This window comes from Salvelinus fontinalis, chromosome 17 (assembly GCF_029448725.1).
Source record: "Salvelinus fontinalis isolate EN_2023a chromosome 17, ASM2944872v1, whole genome shotgun sequence".
Lineage (NCBI taxonomy): Eukaryota > Metazoa > Chordata > Actinopteri > Salmoniformes > Salmonidae > Salvelinus > Salvelinus fontinalis.
This window is the reverse complement of record NC_074681.1, coordinates 35,848,446-35,869,817: the sequence shown is the minus strand read 5'-3', so window position 1 is coordinate 35,869,817 and position 21,372 is coordinate 35,848,446. Positions and strand designations below refer to the sequence as shown.

Below are 21,372 nucleotides of genomic sequence, written 5' to 3'. Positions count from 1 at the left end.
TTCTACTTTTTACTCTTAAAAGTACTTATTCAAATAACAACAATGTTACATGTAAACAATGCTATTGTGGTTATTAAAATGTAAACATGACCGACCATTTAAATAAAATGAGTTATGTCACGCAGTCATCTCATCTTCAATGTCAAAGTAAAACATTGTAAATGATTAAGCAATAAATAAATACCTGTCAGTAAATCCAAATATAAAATGGGTAGGAGGTCCAGTTAAGAGAATAACAGTTTGGAAAATGAGTTTGTTTGGTGCATACTATCATTTATCATAACATTCCTAGTGGCGATAGAGTAAACCATCTTCGATGGCTACTGTAGAATTAACAAACTAGTTCAGTACACACAGGTAATGATCTCTTACATGACACTTTTTCCTGAGTTTCTCTACTTGGCCGTTAGATAATTACATGCACAATATGTTCTAAAAAACACCCATGTGAACAATTACATCATCTCAACACACCCACAACAATGGGTGTATAAAGAAAAAAAGAAAAGAGCATCAACAATACAAACCCTTCCAATGTTGCTTCAGGCCAAAAAGGGGACGCATTATAAAATGTGAAAAAAAGGGGGGCAGTACCCACTGAACGATAGAGTGAAAAAGGAACCACATTTTGCTATTGAGCCTGTCAGTGTAGGGAGCTAACATACACAGCATGAACTTCATGAAGTGAATATAACTCGAAAACATTTCATATTGAGTGTGTCGATCCAAAAAACTCAAGTCTACTTGTGTTGATGCTATGAAAATACATAGTGGTCAAACATGTTACATATTTAGCCGTATTTTATTACCTGATATAGCCTACACATATCCCTCGTCTGCCGATGTAAACTAGCATGTAGGCTTTTCGTCATACACTAAAATTAGTTAAATAAGAATTAAACATTTAAGGGAAAAAAACAGATAAACATGATAGGCAGTATTAATCACCTTTGAGTCTGAGACAAAATGTACTTAGTATGTGTGGTTGGTCTCGTCTTCTTCACTACTCTTTCTTGACGCGTCCTTTGAAGGCATCCATAAAGTTGAATGCTCCCAGGTACATCCCCAGCAGATTGCCAGTCTTAAAGGGTAAAATCCTGTGAAGGTGAGAACAGTCAATTAGGCTACATATTAGCAACGATCACTGCAACACACAACTTAAAGCCGATTATGAGAACAAACTAGTCTGGAATTGAAAGAGTCAGAATGACTTCATTAGACCAAACTACAGCAAGTCATTTAGGCAAACTGGTAATCACAGTGGGACTAAATTAAATCTTAATTAAAAACAGAAATCTGATGAAAATACAATAAATTATTCAGAGCATAATAAATGCGGTTTGAATGTCTTCCGGTCCAGCAACAAAACGTATTTCAAAGGGCATAATAACCCCATAACTGCACTACTCAATATGTTAATAACAAGAGAAGCCATTTCATGTCTTAATCAGTCAGTCTAATTGGTGGTGAGTGATTAAGTCTACTATATTAGTCATGGGTGTATTGTGTTGTATTCAACAGGAAGCCAACAACTCCCACTCAAAGGCCTCAAGGAACAAATGTAGCCATGCAAATCGTCCCAAATTAAGACAAAACCGGGCCAAATTTCTGAAAGCTTTCTTTCTACCACACCTGTCTCAAGGACATTTCCATAACACAAAAAGGCTTTGGTGTAGATTTAAATGTTGAGGTTGCAGATAATCATATTCAACTGCGGTCCTAATCAGGTCTAGGTCTGAATAAATCGGTGTTAAATAAAAGTCTTGCTTGCCCACTCAACCAGGTGCTGCTTTATCGGCGACTGATCCGTAATTGGCATCAATGCATAAGTAGTCTTGGTAAGTGTTTACCGGTACTTGCAAGCTTATGGAGATACAAAGACAAGGGGTTGTGAATGATATCACATTGTCTGGAATGCTTGGCAACCCAGCTCAACTAAGTTGAACTGTGTGCAGTGAAAAACCACCCACGTCCCTTCTTTCTGACCATCTATAAAAGACACAAGCACCATTAAGGGGACAATTTATATGCTAGGTCACCAAGGTCGATGACCAGCTTAAACCTTGCTGTTACACAAGGCAATTTAACGGCAGAGTCTCAGGTTGATCCATTGGCCTTAGTCCAGTCAACTATGGCCGGTAACCATTTTGGTCTTTCCCTTAAAAAAAAAGCCCAATGTAGCCAATTTTATCTCAATATTAAATAAGTACCTTACTGTGATTGGTTTCATTTAAAATGGTTAAAAAAATTTTTTTAAATGCTTCTTAGCGAAGAGCAAATTCTCAAGCAAGAACTGTCTGTAAGTGGAGTGAGTAGGGAAAGGAAAACTAGCAGTTATTGGCAGAAAGGTTTGAACTCTTATTTGTCTATTAACTAATTTACCGCCTGGTGTTGTCCCCAAGCAGGCAAAAACTCCATCCACAAAAAACAGGGGGCCTTTTCAAACAGCTCTTGCATAAAAACATAAATTAAAGCAAAAACATTTCCCCCCTACTGTCTATTTCCCGCTGTCGCAACCCCCAAGGATATACATTCCTACCGCCAGCAGAGTTTGCCGTGAAAGATGTGATTTGCATCTCTGGCATTTAGCCTCCACTCAGAGGAATCCCTAGGTAAACCATGAGTTCATTTGAAAAAGACAATAGCTAGGATTTCTCTAATTCAGGACTGCAACCTTCCAGCTAACCATAGCCAGAAGCTGCAAGCTGTTTTTATTGTGATTTATAAAACCTTAACCTACATAATGTGATTAAAATTTGATTTGGAAACAACCACACGAGGAAACAATGCATTCAAATAATCAAAGATGACATAAGTGACACTACACCTAATTTAGTTTAGAGCCTACATTTTTCATTCGTTTTATATACTATGCTACATTTGAGTCATTTAGCAGACACTTATTAAAATCGGTCACACTACATATTTAGCAGATGTTATTGCATGTGTAGTGAAATGCTTATGTTCATAGATACTATTGCACTGTTGGAGCTAACAAGTCACAACAATACACACAAATCTAAAAGTAAAGGAGGGACGTACAGTTAGTGCATTCATTTTAATATAGCTAGGTGGGACAACCACATCACAGGCATAGAAAGTACATTTGTTCTTAATAACAAAGCTATCAGTACAGTCAGAGCTAGGGGGGGGGGGTCAAGTGCTTTTTTGTTGTTGTTCAAAAAACTGTTTCAGTTGCTTTGTTAAAGAAATGACACTCCCTAAACTGCTTTAAACAGTGTTGCTCACTGAAGCATGTATGAGAGCACCTGCTGTTCCAGACGACTGTCGGCTCACAACACCTTCATCCCAGAAACACTAGACTCACTCCAATTCGCCCCAACAGATGATGCAATGTCAATCACACTCCACAATGCCCTTTCCCAGCTGGACAAAAGTAACATCTATGTGAGAATACTGTTTATTGACTACAGCTCAGCGTTCAACACCACAATGCCCAAAGCTCATCACTAAGCCAAGAACCTTGGGACTAAACACCTCTCTGCGGTGTGGTGCCAGGACAACAACCTCTCCCTCAACGTGAGCAAGACAAACGAGATGATTATGGACTACAGGAAAAGGAGGACCGAGCATGCCCCCATTCTCCTCGTCAGGGCTGTAGTGGAGCAGGTTGAGAGCTTCAAGTTCATTGGTGTCCACATCACCAACGAACTATCACGGTCCAAACACACCAAGAGTCGTGAATAGGGCACGACCACACCTTTACCCCTCAGGAGATTGAAACGATTTGGCATGGGTCCCCAGATCCTCAAAAACTTTTACAGCTGCACCATCGAGAGCATCCTGATCGTTTGTGTCATCGCCTGGTATGGCAACTGCTCGGCATCCGACGTTAAGGCGTTACAGAGGATAGTGTGTACGGCCCAGTACATCACTGGGGCCAAGCTTCCTGCCATCCAGGACCTATATACACTAGGCGGTGTCAGAGGAATGCCCCAAAAAATTGTCAAAGACTCCAGTCACCCAAGTTAGATTGTTCTCTCTGCTACCGCACAACAAGCAGTACCGGAGTGCCAAGTCTAGGTCCAAAAGGCTCCTTAACAGTTTCTTCCCCCAAGCCATAAGACTGCTGAACAATTAATCAAATGCAAATGGCTACCAGGACTATTTGCATTCTTACACTGCTGCTACTCGCCGTTTTATTATCTATGCATAGTCACGTTAACCCTACCTACATGTACAAATTACCTCGACTAACCTGTACATTGACTCTGTACCAGTACCCCCTGTATATAGCCTCGTTTTTATTTTGTGTGGGGTTTTTTTTATACGTTATTTACTAAATATTTTCTTAACTCCATTTCTTGAACTGCATTGTTGGTTAAGGGCTTGTAAGTAAGCATTTCACAGTAAGGTCTACTACACCTGTTGTATTCGGAGCATATGCCAAATACAATTTGATTTGATTTTCAGGAGTTTGACTGTGATTAACTGCTTATTTTTTCCTATAGGTCCAGGTGGTATCGGACGCTTGAGATGGATAACAAGATGAATACCTTGTTAGCCTATCAACAGGCCAATCGGGCAGTTGGAGATGATCTCAATCTCCGGATGGGGGACCAGCAGGACAGACTTGTAAGTGTGCTCAGAATTGTACGTAGCCATTGCTTTTTCCGGGAAAGAGCAAGAGACATTCAACTTTGACCCAGTTGTTGCAATCGTTGTACCCTGACGTGACTTCATCTTCAAAATTCCTCTGCTCAGAACTTTAACATGAGGCATTTATATTACATTTAAATACTTACTGGAAATCTGACTTCTCAGACTTTCACAATAAAATAATATAAAATATAGGGGGTTTGGGAGGGACATCTAACGTGTGTAATTCCTAATACTTTTACATTTGTAGCTTAGGTGTCTGGTTGTAAGGGTGCCAAGGACCTGAAGTCAACAATGTGGCAGATGCTACCTTGCATCCTGTCAAACCGGCTTGACATCACCACAACATGTTTCAATTACTAGTTTCTAAAGACTAATTCTTCAAATTAGTTGAGATATTATAAAAAAAAGTGTTAAAGTACTTTTGTTTTTACTTGTGTAAGACATTGTGCAATTCAAATGTAACTCAATGTTCTTTGTGTACAGGAACCATTCATAAGAATCCTGCAACCTTTGATGCCACGGATAAGGGGGCCCAGATTCAGGTCACCCGTTACCTGTAAGGGCCTCCGATCGTGAAGACGAGATGCCGCACAGGGGAGGGGGAGTTGCTACAATGAGGGTCAGCATTAAGTCTCGGCCCACCTATCCCAAAGCCAGCCTCTACCCCAAGACTGATCCAATAGCTGAACCCTAGGGTGACTTCTACACCCTACCACCCCCACCATTTATTTATATTCTGTACAGACTTAGTCACTTTAGTCTGCTGGACCAGTGCAATAGTTATATCACGTAACTGCACTATGTAGATAGAATTATAATGAAAGTATATGCTGCTAATTCTCTGTAGTTATTCAGCACATGGGGCAGACAATGTCTGTGCTATATGCCTATTTTAGTTTCATCCTATTTTCTTTGGTCTGCATGTTTCTTTTGTACTTGATTTAATTTAGTCTTATTTTCAGTATATTTACAATGTTGTTTATTTCATTCCTTTACTATGTCAATTTTGTTGCCATTTCACTGTCAAAAAAAAAATACAATTTGATTTGACTAAATGTATTTGTCACCTGTTGATCCAGGGAACCAGTACTGGCCTCCTTACTTCTAGGAAATCAAACCTTTTCATCAAATGGACATGGCATCTAATGCATCTTAAATAATAAAAATAAGTGGCGAAAGGGAATAGGCATGCAGCAGGCTTGACGCTAAAGTAAAAAAAGTGTCTTGCCTCCGACTGGCAGCTGTACTGTCGCCGGTCGGGAGAAAGGCGAGTGGGCTGCGTAAGGAATACAGCACGTGAAAAGCATATCGCGGGTGCCTCGTGAATGAGGCGATGAGCAAAATAGCTGTTGAACAGCACGCGACCACTCTGGAGGGACGCCGGCCTCCCGATTGCTCGTTGCTAACTGGCCCACTCCCAGACAGTCCTAGCAAATTTCTTGCTTGAGAAATTGCCCTTCGCTAAGATAAAAACTGCTGCATTGGACCTTTAAAATCCCTCCCATTTATAGTCTATTGTAATCTGACCACCTCACTCTAACTTTGGCTATCCCTGGCCTGTCCTAAGAAAACATTAAAGACCCATACCAACAGTCTACTTTGGGTCAAGAACAGTAAAGCCAAGCCGCAAAGGATGCAATGTAACATCTAGAGCAGATATTAACCATTGAAATACTTTAATCTACTTTAGGCGGGAAGGCAGGCTAGAGAACTAGACTGAGGGCAACCTACCTTAGCAATAGTAGAGGAAACAGAGGTTGTCACCAGTGGGCATGACTATACTGTGCAGTTTGAGCATGTACTGTAACCATTTCTGAGTGTTGAAATGGAGTGACAATGCGTTGTGTGTGTCTGGGCAGCAGATCGCTCAGTGTGACAAATAGCAAAAAACAGCATGTTATTTCCATTAGGAAGAGAAGAGTAAGAACATGAAGGGATACTCACTTCTTCATGCCCATGAGAATATACATGCTCTTTGGGAGCAGAAGGTAGACCTGGTCAGTTAAAATGGCCTCAATGATCTTCTTTGCTACGTAGTCTGGTTCCAGGACAGGCACCAAGACAGGCCACCTGTGGAGTCGATAAGGTGGCAGGTAGCCTAGTGGTTAGAGCATTGGGCCAGTAACCGAAAGGGCGGTGGATCGAAATCCCCGAGCTGACAAGGTAAAAATCTGTCGTTCTGCCCCTGAACAAGGCAGTTAACCCACTGTTCCCCAGTAAGCCATCACTGTAAATATGAAATGTTCTTAACTGACTTGCCTAGTTAAATAAATATAATTAATATTTATATTTTTAAGTTCAATACCTCATAATATATATATATATATATATATATATATAAAATAAACCAGCTATGTTGACTAGCAACATTGAGTAACTATCAGTCCACAATTGAAAAGTGTATATACATATGCAATGTGACCCTTGACCTTCATAGTGTGTGTATTGTGACAATAAAAAATTAAATGACAACTTTCAATGAAATCCTGTATAGCACCTATTATGGCTGATAACTTACTTAGAATTGCAGCCATCGAACATGCCAGTGTTCATGAAGTGTGGACACACAATGGTAGTCTTGACGCCATCCTTCCCCGTAGCCAGCAGCTCCAGAGCCACAGACTCAGCAAAGCCAATGGCAGCAAACTTGCTGGCACAGTAATCTATCAGGAGAGAAACACGTATTGGCATACAGTAGAGCAGGTTAAACAAGGGTCTCAAATCAAATTGTATTTGTCACATTCTTCATAAACAGGTGTGGACTAACAGTGAAATGCTTACTTACAGGCCTTTCCCAACAACGCAGAGAAAGAAAATAGAGAAATAATAGAAGTAAAAAACACTCCAACATAGAGGATATAGAAAACAGGTCTCCACATCAAGATAATGTAAACTAAATTGCATTGTTCTTGAACCATTTTCTTTAACCAAGTCAGTCTATGGAAAAGACCCTTCAGCTACAGTATATGAACAAGTTAAAAATGACATTGTCACACATTCAAGGTCGATTGATAACATCTCTATCGATCAGCTCAACGGTAGGTCTCTTGATTGCATTATGTTCTACCCAGAGTTTAAGACAAAGGCAATGTTCTGCACTATGGTTAAGGGGTGTGTAGGCTTTTGTTATTGCCCCATCCCAACACACCTGATTTAGCCAGTCATCAAACAATGATTAGCTTTCAGGTGTCTTGGTGCTGACTGGAACAAAAGCCTACACACTGTTGCTCTTCAGGACCAGTATTGAGGAACATTGGAGTAAGTCATGCAGACATGCATAGTGGGTGACTTACCTGCTAGTCCATTGACACCAATCATACCCGCTGTGCTAGCAACACTGACCAGGTGACCATGGTTGTTGGCAGTCATCGCTGGGAGGAAGGCTTTATAAGTCTAGAGAAAAAGAAAAAAAAAATCAAAAGGGAGAACTTGTACAATGAAATATGAATTTCAGTTTGTTACAGATCTGTGTTATTTGAGGTGATGTGGGTGGAACTGCTACTACAAAGGACATAGGCCTACAATGAAGTTGACGCATTCACATTTTTACAAATGTATATGCTGATTTAGGATAATACCTTCTCATTTAAAATGCCTGCATTGATAAAGACAGCAAGGGCGAGAAAACAGACAAGATAGTTGTGTTGATGTCACTGTAGCAGATGTGAGCTGTAAGCGCATTAGCTCACCCAAAAGTGTGCCATGGTGTTAACTTCAATGGTTTTCTCAATGAGGGAGTCTGGCGCATCCATGAAATTCCTGCCTGTGACTATGCCAGCGTTGTTTATGAGAATGCTCACATCCCCCACTTCTCTCTTGACCTGAACAAAAACATGTTTAAAACATTTGTTAACATTCAGCACACCCGGTACTTCACTTTTTATGTATTTTTATTAACAGATACATATTTTTGCTTCCTCTATCCTGGCAGCCCATTGTTGTGGTGAGGAGGATCTTATGTGATATTGCTTTGTACTAACAAGTTAAACAGGGAAGGATCCTTATGCGTGACAGAGTTTAAAACCAGTTATAACAGTTGTGAAACATTAACTGAATAGCATGTAAGGACTTTCATGTGGCTTTCCCTTCCCTCTCAGCAACAATGGACATTTACTAAACAGCAACTCCACCTCTATTTCACACTGTACTATAATGAAATAGTTACTCACACAAGGCAAAGCCTGCAATTACAGGTTAATGGATGCTTGATAGACCACTAGGCAAGGTGATAATTACTCACCAGGGGCTAGTATCAGTGCGGGCTTTTTTTTCTCTCTCTCTTTCTCCAAGCAGCAACACCAATTCAACTAAGTACAGTCTTGATTAAAGACTCGTTGATTAGAATCAGGTGGTTTACCTGGTCAGCCACTCTGTAGACCTCCGCCTTGTCACTGCAGTCACACTGGTAGTGGTGGACCCTAGTTGCCCCTTTCTCCTTCACTAGTCTTGCAGTCTCCTTCATGCCCTCCTGGTTGACATCCCACAGAACCAGAGAGACGCCAAGGCGGGCAAACCTTTCTGCCATGAGCCGGCCAATGCCGCTGCCCGCCCCCGTGATCAGGACGATTTCCCCGGTGACATTTTTCTTCTTAAATGGGATGAACAGTCTGACAAATGCCTCTACGTTGTAATAAATGGACATTACAATCAACTGAAGGGTTTCTAGGAGGAAATTCATTTTGCTGACCCCTGGAAAGACAGTTGTCACAATTTAAAATTCACTTCTGTTTGTACATTGGTTTAATTGTTGCATGCTGGGTTATTCGTTGATATCCTAATAAACAATAGGCCTAGCGAATATATTATTGCAGTTTAATGTTTAGTTAATAAACATTGCAATTTAGTGTTCTACTTTCGAAGTTGGCAAATGTATTTATAACAACAATCTTTAATTTAAAAGGACATTTTAACCGATAACGCGTTAAGGTAGCCTAGACTACTCAAATCACGCAACAAACGCAAACAACTTTTAATTCGGTGATGTAAACAAACATCAATGCTACACCAAATGATAGTACAGTACGAATATATATATATTTTTTTTTAAGTCAACCTAACCGACGCAAACTTACCTCAATAGAACATCAGCATCAACCTTGAATATTTTGTAACTACTATCGCCTCCTTTCAGCACTGGGGGCGGTCTTTAATCGACCTTTGCACTCCGTGTCAAGGCGCACAGTAATCAAAACAACAACAAAAAGCCACGCAATGAAACAGGATTTTCTCTAGTTATATCTTCATTTAGAGTGATGAGCTCTTCAATTGGGTTTATCTGCACTTTCAGCATGGGTCCTCCTACTTTTCCCTTCTGCAAATCACGGATGCTAGCCCTGTTCCATTGATTTGTGCTCAAGCATGGCTAATTAATGTCACATGACACCCAACCAAAACTCGAGCTCCAGCCCGGAACGCCCTGCTGGATAATCCAGTTTGACCAGCTCAGACGGGTGACCGGTTTTTTAGTACAAACATAGTTCACTGTTTAATATTTAGTTGTATATGTAATGTGGGTGCTTTGGTGTGTTTGGACCCCAGGAAGAGCAGCAGCTAATGGGGACCCCTAATAAATACTAGAATGCACAACGTCCTATTTCGAAAATGTGGTTGCGCACTTTTCCTCTTTTTATGTTATTCATTGACAAACCTGTTAGAAAAATATACAGTTGAGCAACTACTATCCCGTGTTAGTTACGTAGGCAAATTAGGCTAACCAGTATTTATCAATGCCAGATTATATTTGCCTGGCGACGCAAACTCCTTGCTCAGGCCAAACGCTACACGTACATTTCTTAGTATGTAGCGAACGATAGATAGAGCAGTAGAATAATTCAGTTTGAGTCATTGGGCAAAAATTACGTGTTATGTTAATCCTATAATGTTTGAGCAGAGGAACACACCATTAACAATAGCAAAATGCATAAAATTGCTGTAAATTAGCTTAAAAACAGCTAAGTAATCTTTAAAGTTTTTACGTTCCCCAGTTTCTGTGTTGTGGTTTGTGTGTTTCAGGATGGCTTCCTGAAATCCCCCAAGCAGCTGATTGGTCGACTCCATGGCTAATTGGAGATGACCCCGCCCCCTCGTCAAATTACAGCTGTTTCACATTAGACTCCTTCTGAAGCTGTATAAAAGCCAGTGTTCTGTCCAGGAAAAAAATAATGCAGAGAGAGAGAGAGATGATTGCTGAGAGATGATTGCTGAGGCTGATATACTGTGTTGTTCTCAGAGGGAGATGATTAGTGTGTCCTGTATTGTTTGAGTGAGAGAGCTGATTGGTTGTCTGTTGTGTGTCAATAGGACGCAGTATTTTGATTATTGAAATTTTTTGTAAAATTCTGTTTCGTTTGTTCCCAGGGGGGAAGGGAAGGCACCTAGGGAGTGCTTAGGCAAGAGGCCCGCGGGCATACATATACCCGTAGTATATTCACTGTCTAGGCACACTAGGTAAGACCTGGGCGGACCACCCCTGTATTTTGGTTAGCGCACCAGGTGGTGCTAGTTAGGTAAGTAGTGGGTAGGCAGGTAAGGTAGGAGAGGGGGCTTTGATATTTACTTTCTTTGCTTTGGTTCCGTCCAGCCCCTTTTCCCCAAAATTACCGTGTGACGGAATAAATTCTTGTAAACGGTACAATTCTCTGCCTTTTGTCATCCTTACTCGCACCTACAGTCCATACCTCTTTCACGGAGAGTTGAGTTGTAGCAGGGTGTTGCGTTCCCTCTTCATAGAGGTGTGCGTAACAGAAGTCAATGGGAATAATGTGTATAATTTCAGAAAATTTGATTCACAACAGCAAAATGTTCTCTATTCTGCCAAGATACTGTACCTTTTAGATAATGTTACAGTTTTCACTTCCTCTTCCAATGAACAGTGGGGAGGTCAAAATAATGACCAAATATATTAATTTTAAAATGTTGATTACTTCTACTTTACACTATTATTCACCTGATAAGACAAGACAGGATTATTATTATGTTTGCTAAAATATGATGGTGGTTCCTGGGTCGCCGGTTTGCCTGGGCGGGGTTCCCTGGGGAAGAAAAGTTTAAAAGCCCTGGGTAGACATCTACCAGCTCCAGCTGGGTAGATCATCTACCAGCTCCAGCTGGTTAGACCATCTACCAGCTCCAGCTGGTTAGACCATCTACCAGCTCCAGCTGGGTAGACCATCTACCAGCTCCAGCTGGGTAGATCATCTACCAGCTCCAGCTGGGTAGACCATCTTCCAGCTCCAGCTGGTTAGACCATCTACCAGCTCCAGCTGGGTAGACCATCCTACCATCTCCAGCTGAATGTTGGGGAGAATGAACCCTCTTGTATTTGGCTCCTCCTCTCTCCTCCCTTTTCCCTAGGGATGCACACATGCTGCTCAGCATCAGCACTGTTAATTGCATGGAGTGTCATCGAGAGCCTTTTTTGTCTTTTATATCAACCTTTAACTAGGCAAGTTAGGAACACATTCTTATTTTACAATGACGTCCTACCCCGGCCAAACCCTCCCCTAACCCAAACGATGCTGGGCTAATGGGACGCACCGCCCTATGGGACTCCCGATCACGGCATGTTGTGATACAGCCCGGGATCGAACCAAGGTCTGTAGTGACACCTCTATTACTGAGATGCAGTGCCTTAGACTGCTGTGCCACTCGGAGCCCAAAGAGCCTAGGAAGGGATGTAGAGTATGGGCATAGCACACCTTAGTGGAGGAATGTGCCTTTACTGTATGTTAGGAATGTGCCTTTACTGTATGTGCCTAATTATAGGCTACTGTGCAGTACTGTTATGATAAAATCATGAAGTGTTACGGTGTGAAATATCTGTTCTGGAACGCACTATTCCCACATATATTTATGCATTTCAACTTTTTTTTACGTTCTTGGGTTATTGAGATGGGTGGATGTGATGCTGCCATTGCTGTGACAGACAGACAGACAAGGTATCTATTGTAAGGAATTAAATTCTGTGAGAGAGAAAAAAAAATAGGTACCAGACTATAGTTTTGTTTCACTGTCTTAGTCTACAAGGCTTCTTCAGGTTCCAAGAACAATCTACCCCCCCCTCTGTATGACCACAGTACCCTCTAGTGAACAAAATGTAGTAAGGCAATGTCCCAAATAATATTCCCACTTACTACAGTATGTACAGTCAACTACAATATGACAATGTTCAGTGGCTTGCAAAAGTATTCACCTCCTTGGCATTTTTCCTATTTTGTTGCCTTACAACCTGGAATTAAAATAGATTTTGGGGGGTGTGTATCAGTTGATTTACACAACATGCCTACCACTTTGAAGTTGCAAAATATTTTTTTATTGTGAAACAACAAGAAATAAGAAAAAAAAACGGAACTTGAGGGTGCATAACTATTCACCCCCCTAAAGTCAATACTTTGTAGAGACACCTTTTGCAGCAATTACATCTGCAAGTCTCTTGGGGTATGTCTCTATAAGCTTGGCACATCTAGCCACTGGGATTTTTGCCCATTCTTCAAGGGAAAACAGCTCCAGCTCCTTGAAGTTGGATTTGTTACCATCTGACCATCCTTCCCGGTGATTGCGCAACTTTTGCTAATTTTTGTTGTTGTCTGAGTAATGGAAATCCTGTAAATTAAGATGACTTAATCTATTTTGAAAGATGATGTTGAGGATGATAATAAATACCACTTTGATGTCATACAAGCAAGCAAAACACCCGAGTCCAAATGTGCACTTCACATTTCCAAATCATAAAACTCATGTCATATACAGTGTCAAAGTTTATGATCATTATGTTTCATGTACAGTTACAAGATAACATGGTGTCATACCCTGGGTTGTTCTGAACAATGTTTATTTAGAAAATTCACTGTGGCTCATGACTGCTTTCTATGCACCCCAAAATTACAATCGGTTTCTCTGAACTACCTTGTGAAAGCCTGAGAATGTAAGATCGTATTTTATAACTTAGCTAGTCATGTTGGCAATAGAACAAGCATTCAAATCGTGCCCACCTGACCCAGATTGCGATTTATAATGGTCCGTTTTTAGATTGCGTAAACAACAACAGTAATTGCGTGTGGCGGGATGCAGGGTTGTGTTCAAAATGAAACAACTACAAGTATGGGTTGTTCTAGTTCCTCAACGGCACAATTAAGAGAGCTGAAAAAAGTACCTTCCAGTTGAAGACTCTTTGAGTCGTAATAGTGCATTGAAATTACTTAGGAACTGTGCACACTTTGGAGAGATGTGTGTCCACTTGGAGACACCAGTTAGTCCTCTCACTCAAACCCTTGTAATTTCTTTGTATTATGTTGCAACAGCCCACATTTTCCAGGAATGGTCTTATGTTACTGAATGTATCCAGAGTAGTTGCAGATTTTGTTATCAACAAATGCGGATAAAAGTACATTATTAAATGTAAAATGCACATAAAATCAACAGTGTAATGTTTAGATTCAGTTTTGTCAGGTGAACTGCTATGTACTGACCTTTGGTCTAATAATTGTCCCATTATCTCCAAAATGTTCCATTTCAATTGCTACCATGGTTATGCATATGCTTTTCATATTTCTTCTGTAAGAGACATTTCAATTTAGCCCTATACACATAGGCCAATTGCCATGAGTGTAAAGGTTTAAGATGTTAATAATAAGAAAGAAGCCATTTCATGTCATAATAATTCAGTCTAATTGGTGGTGAGTGATTAAGTCTACTGTATTAGTCATGGCTGTATTGTGTTGTATTCAACAGGAAGCCAACAACTCACTCTCAAAGGCCTCAAGGAATGGAAGTAGCCATGCAAATCGCTCCAAATGAAGACTTTACCCACCAGAACCTGGCCAAGTTTCTAAAAGCCCTCTTTCTACCACACCTGTCTCAAGGACATTTCCATAACACAAAAAGGCTTTGGTGTAGATTTAAATGTTGAGGTTGGAGATAATTATATTCGACTGCGGTCCAAATCAGGTGTTGGTCTTTATAAATCTGTGTTGTCTCCAGATAAATAGAGTCTTGCCGCCCACTCAACCAGGTGCTGCTTTATCAGCAACTTCTCCGTAATTGGCACCAATGCATAAGTAATGGCTTGATAAGTGTTTACTGGTACTTGCAAGCCTTATGGAGATACATAAAATACCTATCCAGGCTTGCCTTTGTATCAGCTAACCACATACAGTGCCTTCAGAAAGTATTCATACCCCTTCACTTATTCCACATTTTGTTTTGTTACAGCCTGAATTCCAAATATATTTATTTTTCTCACCCATCTACACACAATACCCCATAATAAAAAAAACATCTTAGAATGTTTCAAATTTATTGAAAATGAAATACAGAAATATTTAATTTACATAAGTATTCACACCCCTGGGTCAATACTGTGTAGAAGCACCTTTGGCAGCAATTACAGCCGTGTCTTTTGGGGTAAGTCTAAGAGCTTTCCCCACCTGGATTGGGCAACAATCCTTCAAGTTCTGTCAAATTGGTTGTTGATCATAGCTAAATAAACAATTTTCAGGTCTTGATATAGACTTTCAAGTAGATTTAAGTCAAAACTGTAACTCGGCCACTCAGGAACATTCACTGTCTTCTTATGCAACCACCACCATGCTTGAAAATATGGGAGAGTGGTACTCAATAATGTGTTGTATTGGATTTTCCCCAAACATAACACTTCGTATTCAGGACAAAAAGTTAATTGCTTTGCCACATTTTTTGCAGTATTACTTTAGTGTCTTGTTGCAAACAAGATGCATATTTTGGAATAGTTTTATTATGTACAGGCTTCCTCCTTTTCACTCTGTCAATTAAGTTAATATTGTGGAGTAACTACAGTTGTTGATCCATCCTCAGTTGTCTCCTGTCACAGCCATTCAACTCTGAACCTGTTTCAAAGTCACCATTGGCCTCATAGTGAAATTCCTGAGCGTTTTCCTTCCTCTCCGGAAACTGAGTTGGGAAGGGTGCCTGTATCTTTGTAGTGACTAGGTGTATTGATACACCATCCAGTGTAATGAATAACTGTACCATACGCAAAGGGATATTACATGTCTGCTTGTTTTTTTACCCATCTATCAATAGGTGTGCTTATTTGTGAGGCATTAGAAAACCTCCCTGGTTTTTGTGGTTGAATCTCTGTTTGAAATTCATTTCTCAACTGAGGGACCTTACAGATAATTTTGTGTGGGGTACAGATATGTAGTCATTAAAAAATCATGTTAACCACCATTATTGCACACAGAGAGTACTGTACATGCAACTTATGTGACTTAAGCTAATATCTACTCCTGAACCTATTTATAAAGGGGATGAATACTTAATCTTGACTCAAGACATTTCAGGTTTTCATTTCTTATTCATTTGTAAAAAAAAATAAAAAATAATAATAATAATTCCACTGACATTATGGGCTGTAGTGTGTAGGCCAGTGACAAAAACATCTAAATTCTATCTGTTTTAAATTCAGGCTGTAACACATCAAAATGTGGAAAAAGTCAAGGGGTGTGAATACTTTGAAGGCACTGTATGTCATAGTAATGTGATGCTCCTTAACGGCACAGTCTGATGTGGCACACATGCAACGTCTGAGCAGGGGAACGGGACCAAGGGGCTGTAATGTCACATTGGCTTGAGTGTCGTATTACTCAGAGACTAGCAGTGTTCATCTTTCCCCTCTTTGACTGTATCTTTGTTGGTGCATGCTCTAGTACATGGTTTCCCAACTCCGGTCCTCGATTACCCGCAACAGCACACATTTTTGTTGTAGCCCCGGACAAAATTTCAATTTATCAAGGGCTTGATGATTAGTTGACAAGTAGAATCATGTGTGCTTGTCCGGGACCACAAAACATATCTGTACTGTTGGGGGTACTCGAGGACAGGAGTTGGGAAACATTGCATTAGTATACAGTGCATTCGGTAAGTATTCAGACCTCTTGACTTTTTCCACATTTTGTTACGTTACAGCCTTATTCTAGAATGGATTAAATACATTTCTCAATCTACACACAATACCCCATAATGACAAAGCAAAAACAGGTTTAGACATTTTTGCATACATTTTTTTATTATTAATTTATTTATATAAGTATTCAGACCCTTTGCTATGACTCGAAATTGAGCTCAGGTGCATCCTGTCGTGTCTTTGCTATCGTTAAATTGAAGACTTATAGTTTTTATCAAAGATTCCTGTAATTAGGGATTACGCGATCACTTGAGTAAGTGAGTAATAACGTAACTAATTAACTATGAATTCGAGGGCACCAGGGAAAGTTATTAGATTACAAAGTTATAATTTCCCAATATAACCTTTCAGATATTTTCATATCTGATCAATAGTCTTCTAATTAATGATTTATTTATTTTTACCTCACGTTAGTCTCATTCCAAACGTCGTAAATTGTTGATTATCTGCACAAACCCAGTCTTCACTATGAGTCATCCATACATCAATTGTCTTAAATCATTTATTTATTACTAACTAATTAATTCACAGAAATGCATAAACAAACAAACAAACTTTAAAACAGTTACATGAAATGGGAGAAATATGCCCTAGTGGCTGAACTGGCAGGGCGGCTTGTTAGACAAAAGGGAGAATTGCGTTCGACTAAGAATTCACTACAGAGTCCATAATTATAACAATTGACATGCTAATCCTTACACATGAACGCTCAATCATTTGGGAACAATTGCAATCAATATATATATATTTACGCTCGGTGTGTGTCGTCTTGATCGTTGGAGTGAAGTTAGTTTCTATTGGAGTTCCTTCTGTCTCGGTTATTGTGGATAGTTCAGAGTGACATTCGTTATAGAATGGATGTTTCGGCGGTTGTCTTTCTTCGCGTTCAATGATACCGAATTCCTAGCTGCAGACTAGTAGTCAATATCAAAACTTGTTCTTATTCGTATAAGAGTTTAACCACGTGGTATGGTTAAAGATTCAGCAATGTTACCTTAACCTTCGTTCTCCCCATGGAGAGAAAACATGGTCTAATGGTAATTTCTCAGAGTCTACTTTTATTCAGATAGCAGGAAGGGGTTGTCCTTGGATGTCTGACCCAACTGGCTCAGGGGCGGGTCCTCGGGTTTAGTTCAAATCAAAAAGGGATTTGTATTTTTCTTAATTAAACAGTCCAAAATCATATTACACAATTATACAAACAGTATCATACTCACTCATTCATTTTATACAACAAACAGATGTAAACCTCATATCTGAGGTTATTATAAAAACAGCGGTATGGTAATGTAGTCCCACAGTCTCTCATGAGTTTCCCACGTGGTGGCCAATGGGCATGTCACATCTCTACAACATTCGCAGAGTACGACCCTGCCTCACGCAGGAAGCGGCGCAGGTCCTAATCCAGGCACTTGTCATCTCCCGTCTGGATTACTGCAACTCGCTGTTGGCTGGGCTCCCTGCCTGTGCCATTAAACCCCTACAACTCATCCAGAACGCCGCAGCCCGTCTGGTGTTCAACTTTCCCAAGTTCTCTCACGTCACCCCGCTCCTCCGCTCTCTCCACTGGCTTCCAGTTGAAGCTCGCATCCGCTACAAGACCATGGTGCTTGCCTACGGAGCTGTGAGGGGAACGGCACCTCCGTACCTTCAGGCTCTGATCAGGCCCTACACCCAAACAAGGGCACTGCGTTCATCCACCTCTGGCCTGCTCGCCTCCCTACCTCTGAGGAAGTACAGTTCCCGCTCAGCCCAGTCAAAACTGTTCGCTGCTCTGGCACCCCAATGGTGGAACAAACTCCCTCACGACGCCAGGTCAGCGGAGTCAATCACCACCTTCCGGAGACACCTGAAACCCCACCTCTTTAAGGAATACCTAGGATAGGATAAAGTAATCCTTCTAACCCCCCCCCCCCCCCCCTTAAAAGAGTTAGATGCACTATTGTAAAGTGGTTGTTCCACTGGATATCATAAGGTGAATGCACCAATTTGTAAGTCGCTCTGGATAAGAGCGTCTGCTAAATGACTTAAATGTAAATGTAAATGTTAATAGCTGGACTCTCCGCCGATCTTTTATACTTTGGCAGGAACATGAAATATGTTCGTACCTCAAGTTCTGTGAGGTGGGAGAAAATTCCTTTGTCCTGAAAGTTTACCCTCTGTCTAATACTGTTGGGCCATGAGGAGATTCTCAGGAATTTACGACGTCTCTGTGACCACAGCATGGGTTGAAGGGGCAGGGAAAGGCAGGGAGAGGGGGATGGGGTTTGCAATACCCAAGCAGGCGACGTCATGACAATCCTATTCACATTGATCATCCTTGAGACGTTTCTACAACTTGGAGTCCACCTGTGGTAAATTCAATTGATTGGACATGATTTGGAAAGGCACACACCTGTATATACAAGCTCCCACAGTTGACAGGGCATGACAGAGCAAAAACCAAGCCATGAGGTCGAAGGAATTATCCGTAGAGCTCCGAGACAGGATTGTGTCGGCACAGATCTGGGGAAGACTACAAAATCATTTCTGCAGCATTGAAGGTCCCCGAAAACACAGTGGCCTCTATCATTATTAAATGGAGGAAGTTTGGAACCACCAAGACTCTTCCTAGAGCTGGCCGCCCAGCTAAACTGAGCAATCGGGGGAGAAGGGCCTTTGTCAGGGAGGTGACCAAGAACCTGATGGTCACTCTGACAGAGTTCCAGAGTTCCTCTGTAGAGATGGGAGCACCTTCCAGAAGGACAACCATCTCTTCAGCATTCCACCAATCAGGCCTTTATGGTAGAGTGGCCAGACGGTAGCCACTCCTCAGTAAAACACACGACAGCCAGCTTGGTGTTTACCAAATAGCAAACAATGAGAAACAAGATTCTCTGGTCTGATGAAACCAAGATTGAACTCCTTTGCCTGAATGCCAAGCGTCACATCTGAAGGAAACCTTGCACCATCCCTACGGTGAAGCATGGTGGTGGCAGCATCAGGCTGTGGGGATGTTTTTCAGCGGCAGGGACTGGGAGACTAGTCAGGATCGAGAGAAAGATGAACGGAGCAAAGTACAATGAGATTCTTGATGAAAACATGTTCCAGAGTGCTCAGGACCTCAGACTGGGGCAAAGGTTCACCTTCCAACAGGACAACGACCATAAGCACACAGCCAAGACAACGCAGGAGTGTCTTCGGGACAAGTCTCTGAATGTCCTTGAGTGGCCCAGCCAGAGCCCGGACTTGAACCCGATCGAACATCTCTGGAGAGAGCTGAAAATAGCTGTGCCGCAACGCTCCCCATCCAACCTTGAGAGGATCTGCAGAGAAGGATGGGAGAAACTCCCAAAATACAGGTGTGCCAAGCTTCTAGTGTCATACCCAAGAAGACTCGGGGCTGTAATCGCTGCCAAAGGTGTTCAAAGAACTGAGAAAAAGGTCTGAATACTTATGTAAATGTGATAGGTTTATTTTTAACAAAATTTGCTAAAATGTCTAAAACCTTTTGCTTTGTCATTATGGGGTATTGTGTGTAGATTGAGGAAAAACTATTTAATCCATTTTAGAATAAGGCTAACGCAACAAAATGTGGAAAGTCAAGGGGTCTGAATAATTTCCGAATGCACTGTATACTTGACATTAAGTATCATATTATTCAGATGTACTCATGCAAGTACTGTACATGCCATTGTCATACTGTACTTAAACATGTGATGACCCTGTTATATAGAAAGCAGATTGAAGACCTTTTGATAGCGCTGCAAAATAAATTAACTTAGAATGAAATATTTGATATTTTCAAAACAAACTGATATGATCTCTTGATGCAATATGCCCTGGGCTGTATAATATCCTCATGACATTTTTATTTTATTTATTTAACCTTTATTTAACCAGGAAGGGCTCATTGAGATTTGAAATCTCTTTTTCAAGAGAGTCCTGGCCCAGATTGTCACGCCCTGACCTTAGAGATCCTTTTTATGTCTCTATTTTGGTTTGTCAGGGCGTGAGTTTGGGTGGGCATTCTATGTCTGGTGTTCTATGTTGTCCTTGTTTTGTATTTCTATGTGTTTGGCCTGGTATGGTTCCTAATCAGAGGCAGCTGTCTATCGTTGTCTCTGATTGAGAACCATACTTAGGTAGCCTGTTCCCACCTGTGTTTGTGGGTGGTTATTTTCTGTTTAGTGTTTGTTGCACCTTTCAGAACTGTTCGTTGGTCGTTTTGTTGTTTTTGTTCGCGTATTCATCTTTATTAAAAGTATTATGGATACGTACCACGCTGCACTTTGGTCCTCCTTTCCTTCTCCCGACGACAATCGTTACACAGATAGGCAGCACCAAGTCATTACACAATTACAGACAGACAACTTGAAAAACTACAGGTAATCTAGAAAAAAACATAGAATTCACAAGAGTATAACAAAATCATAAAACAGCTAATTAAAAACATTGACAGATCAGGGAATCGGCCTAAAAATCCTTCATTAATGATTTAAAAACACCAATCGGGACAAGTTCTTCCAGTTTAAAAGTATTTTGTAAGGCACTCCAAGCCGATGGTGCAGAGTACATAGAAGCCCTTTTACTAAATTCAGTTTGGACATTTGGAACAGTTAGCAGGATAAACTCCTGCCAAACGAAGCGAGTACCCACCACATATCTGAACAATAAAAATGCCCAAATAAAATGGTAGTAAACCCAAAATGGCGTTATAAATAAAACTATTCCAGTGACTGAGCCTACGATTGACTAGAGAAGGCCAGCCAACCCTTGCATATAAAGTGCAGTGGTGCGGTAAGGGTTTTGCAGTTTAAAATAAATCT

General features: G+C 40.8%; 1 protein-coding gene across 1 annotated transcript; it reads right to left on the bottom strand.

Annotated features, from left to right (window-relative positions):
• Positions 1–788: 788 nt before the first annotated feature.
• Positions 789–9,967, bottom strand: LOC129814240 (epidermal retinol dehydrogenase 2-like). Its single transcript, XM_055867229.1, has 7 exons — positions 9,696–9,967; positions 8,981–9,312; positions 8,313–8,444; positions 7,917–8,016; positions 7,142–7,286; positions 6,568–6,693; positions 789–1,097 (listed from the first exon to the last, which is right to left on the bottom strand). Exons 2-7 carry the CDS (start codon positions 9,299–9,301, stop codon positions 1,004–1,006), a joined length of 918 nt encoding a protein of 305 aa, XP_055723204.1. The 5' UTR covers positions 9,302–9,312; positions 9,696–9,967; the 3' UTR covers positions 789–1,003.
• Positions 9,968–21,372: the final 11,405 nt, after the last annotated feature.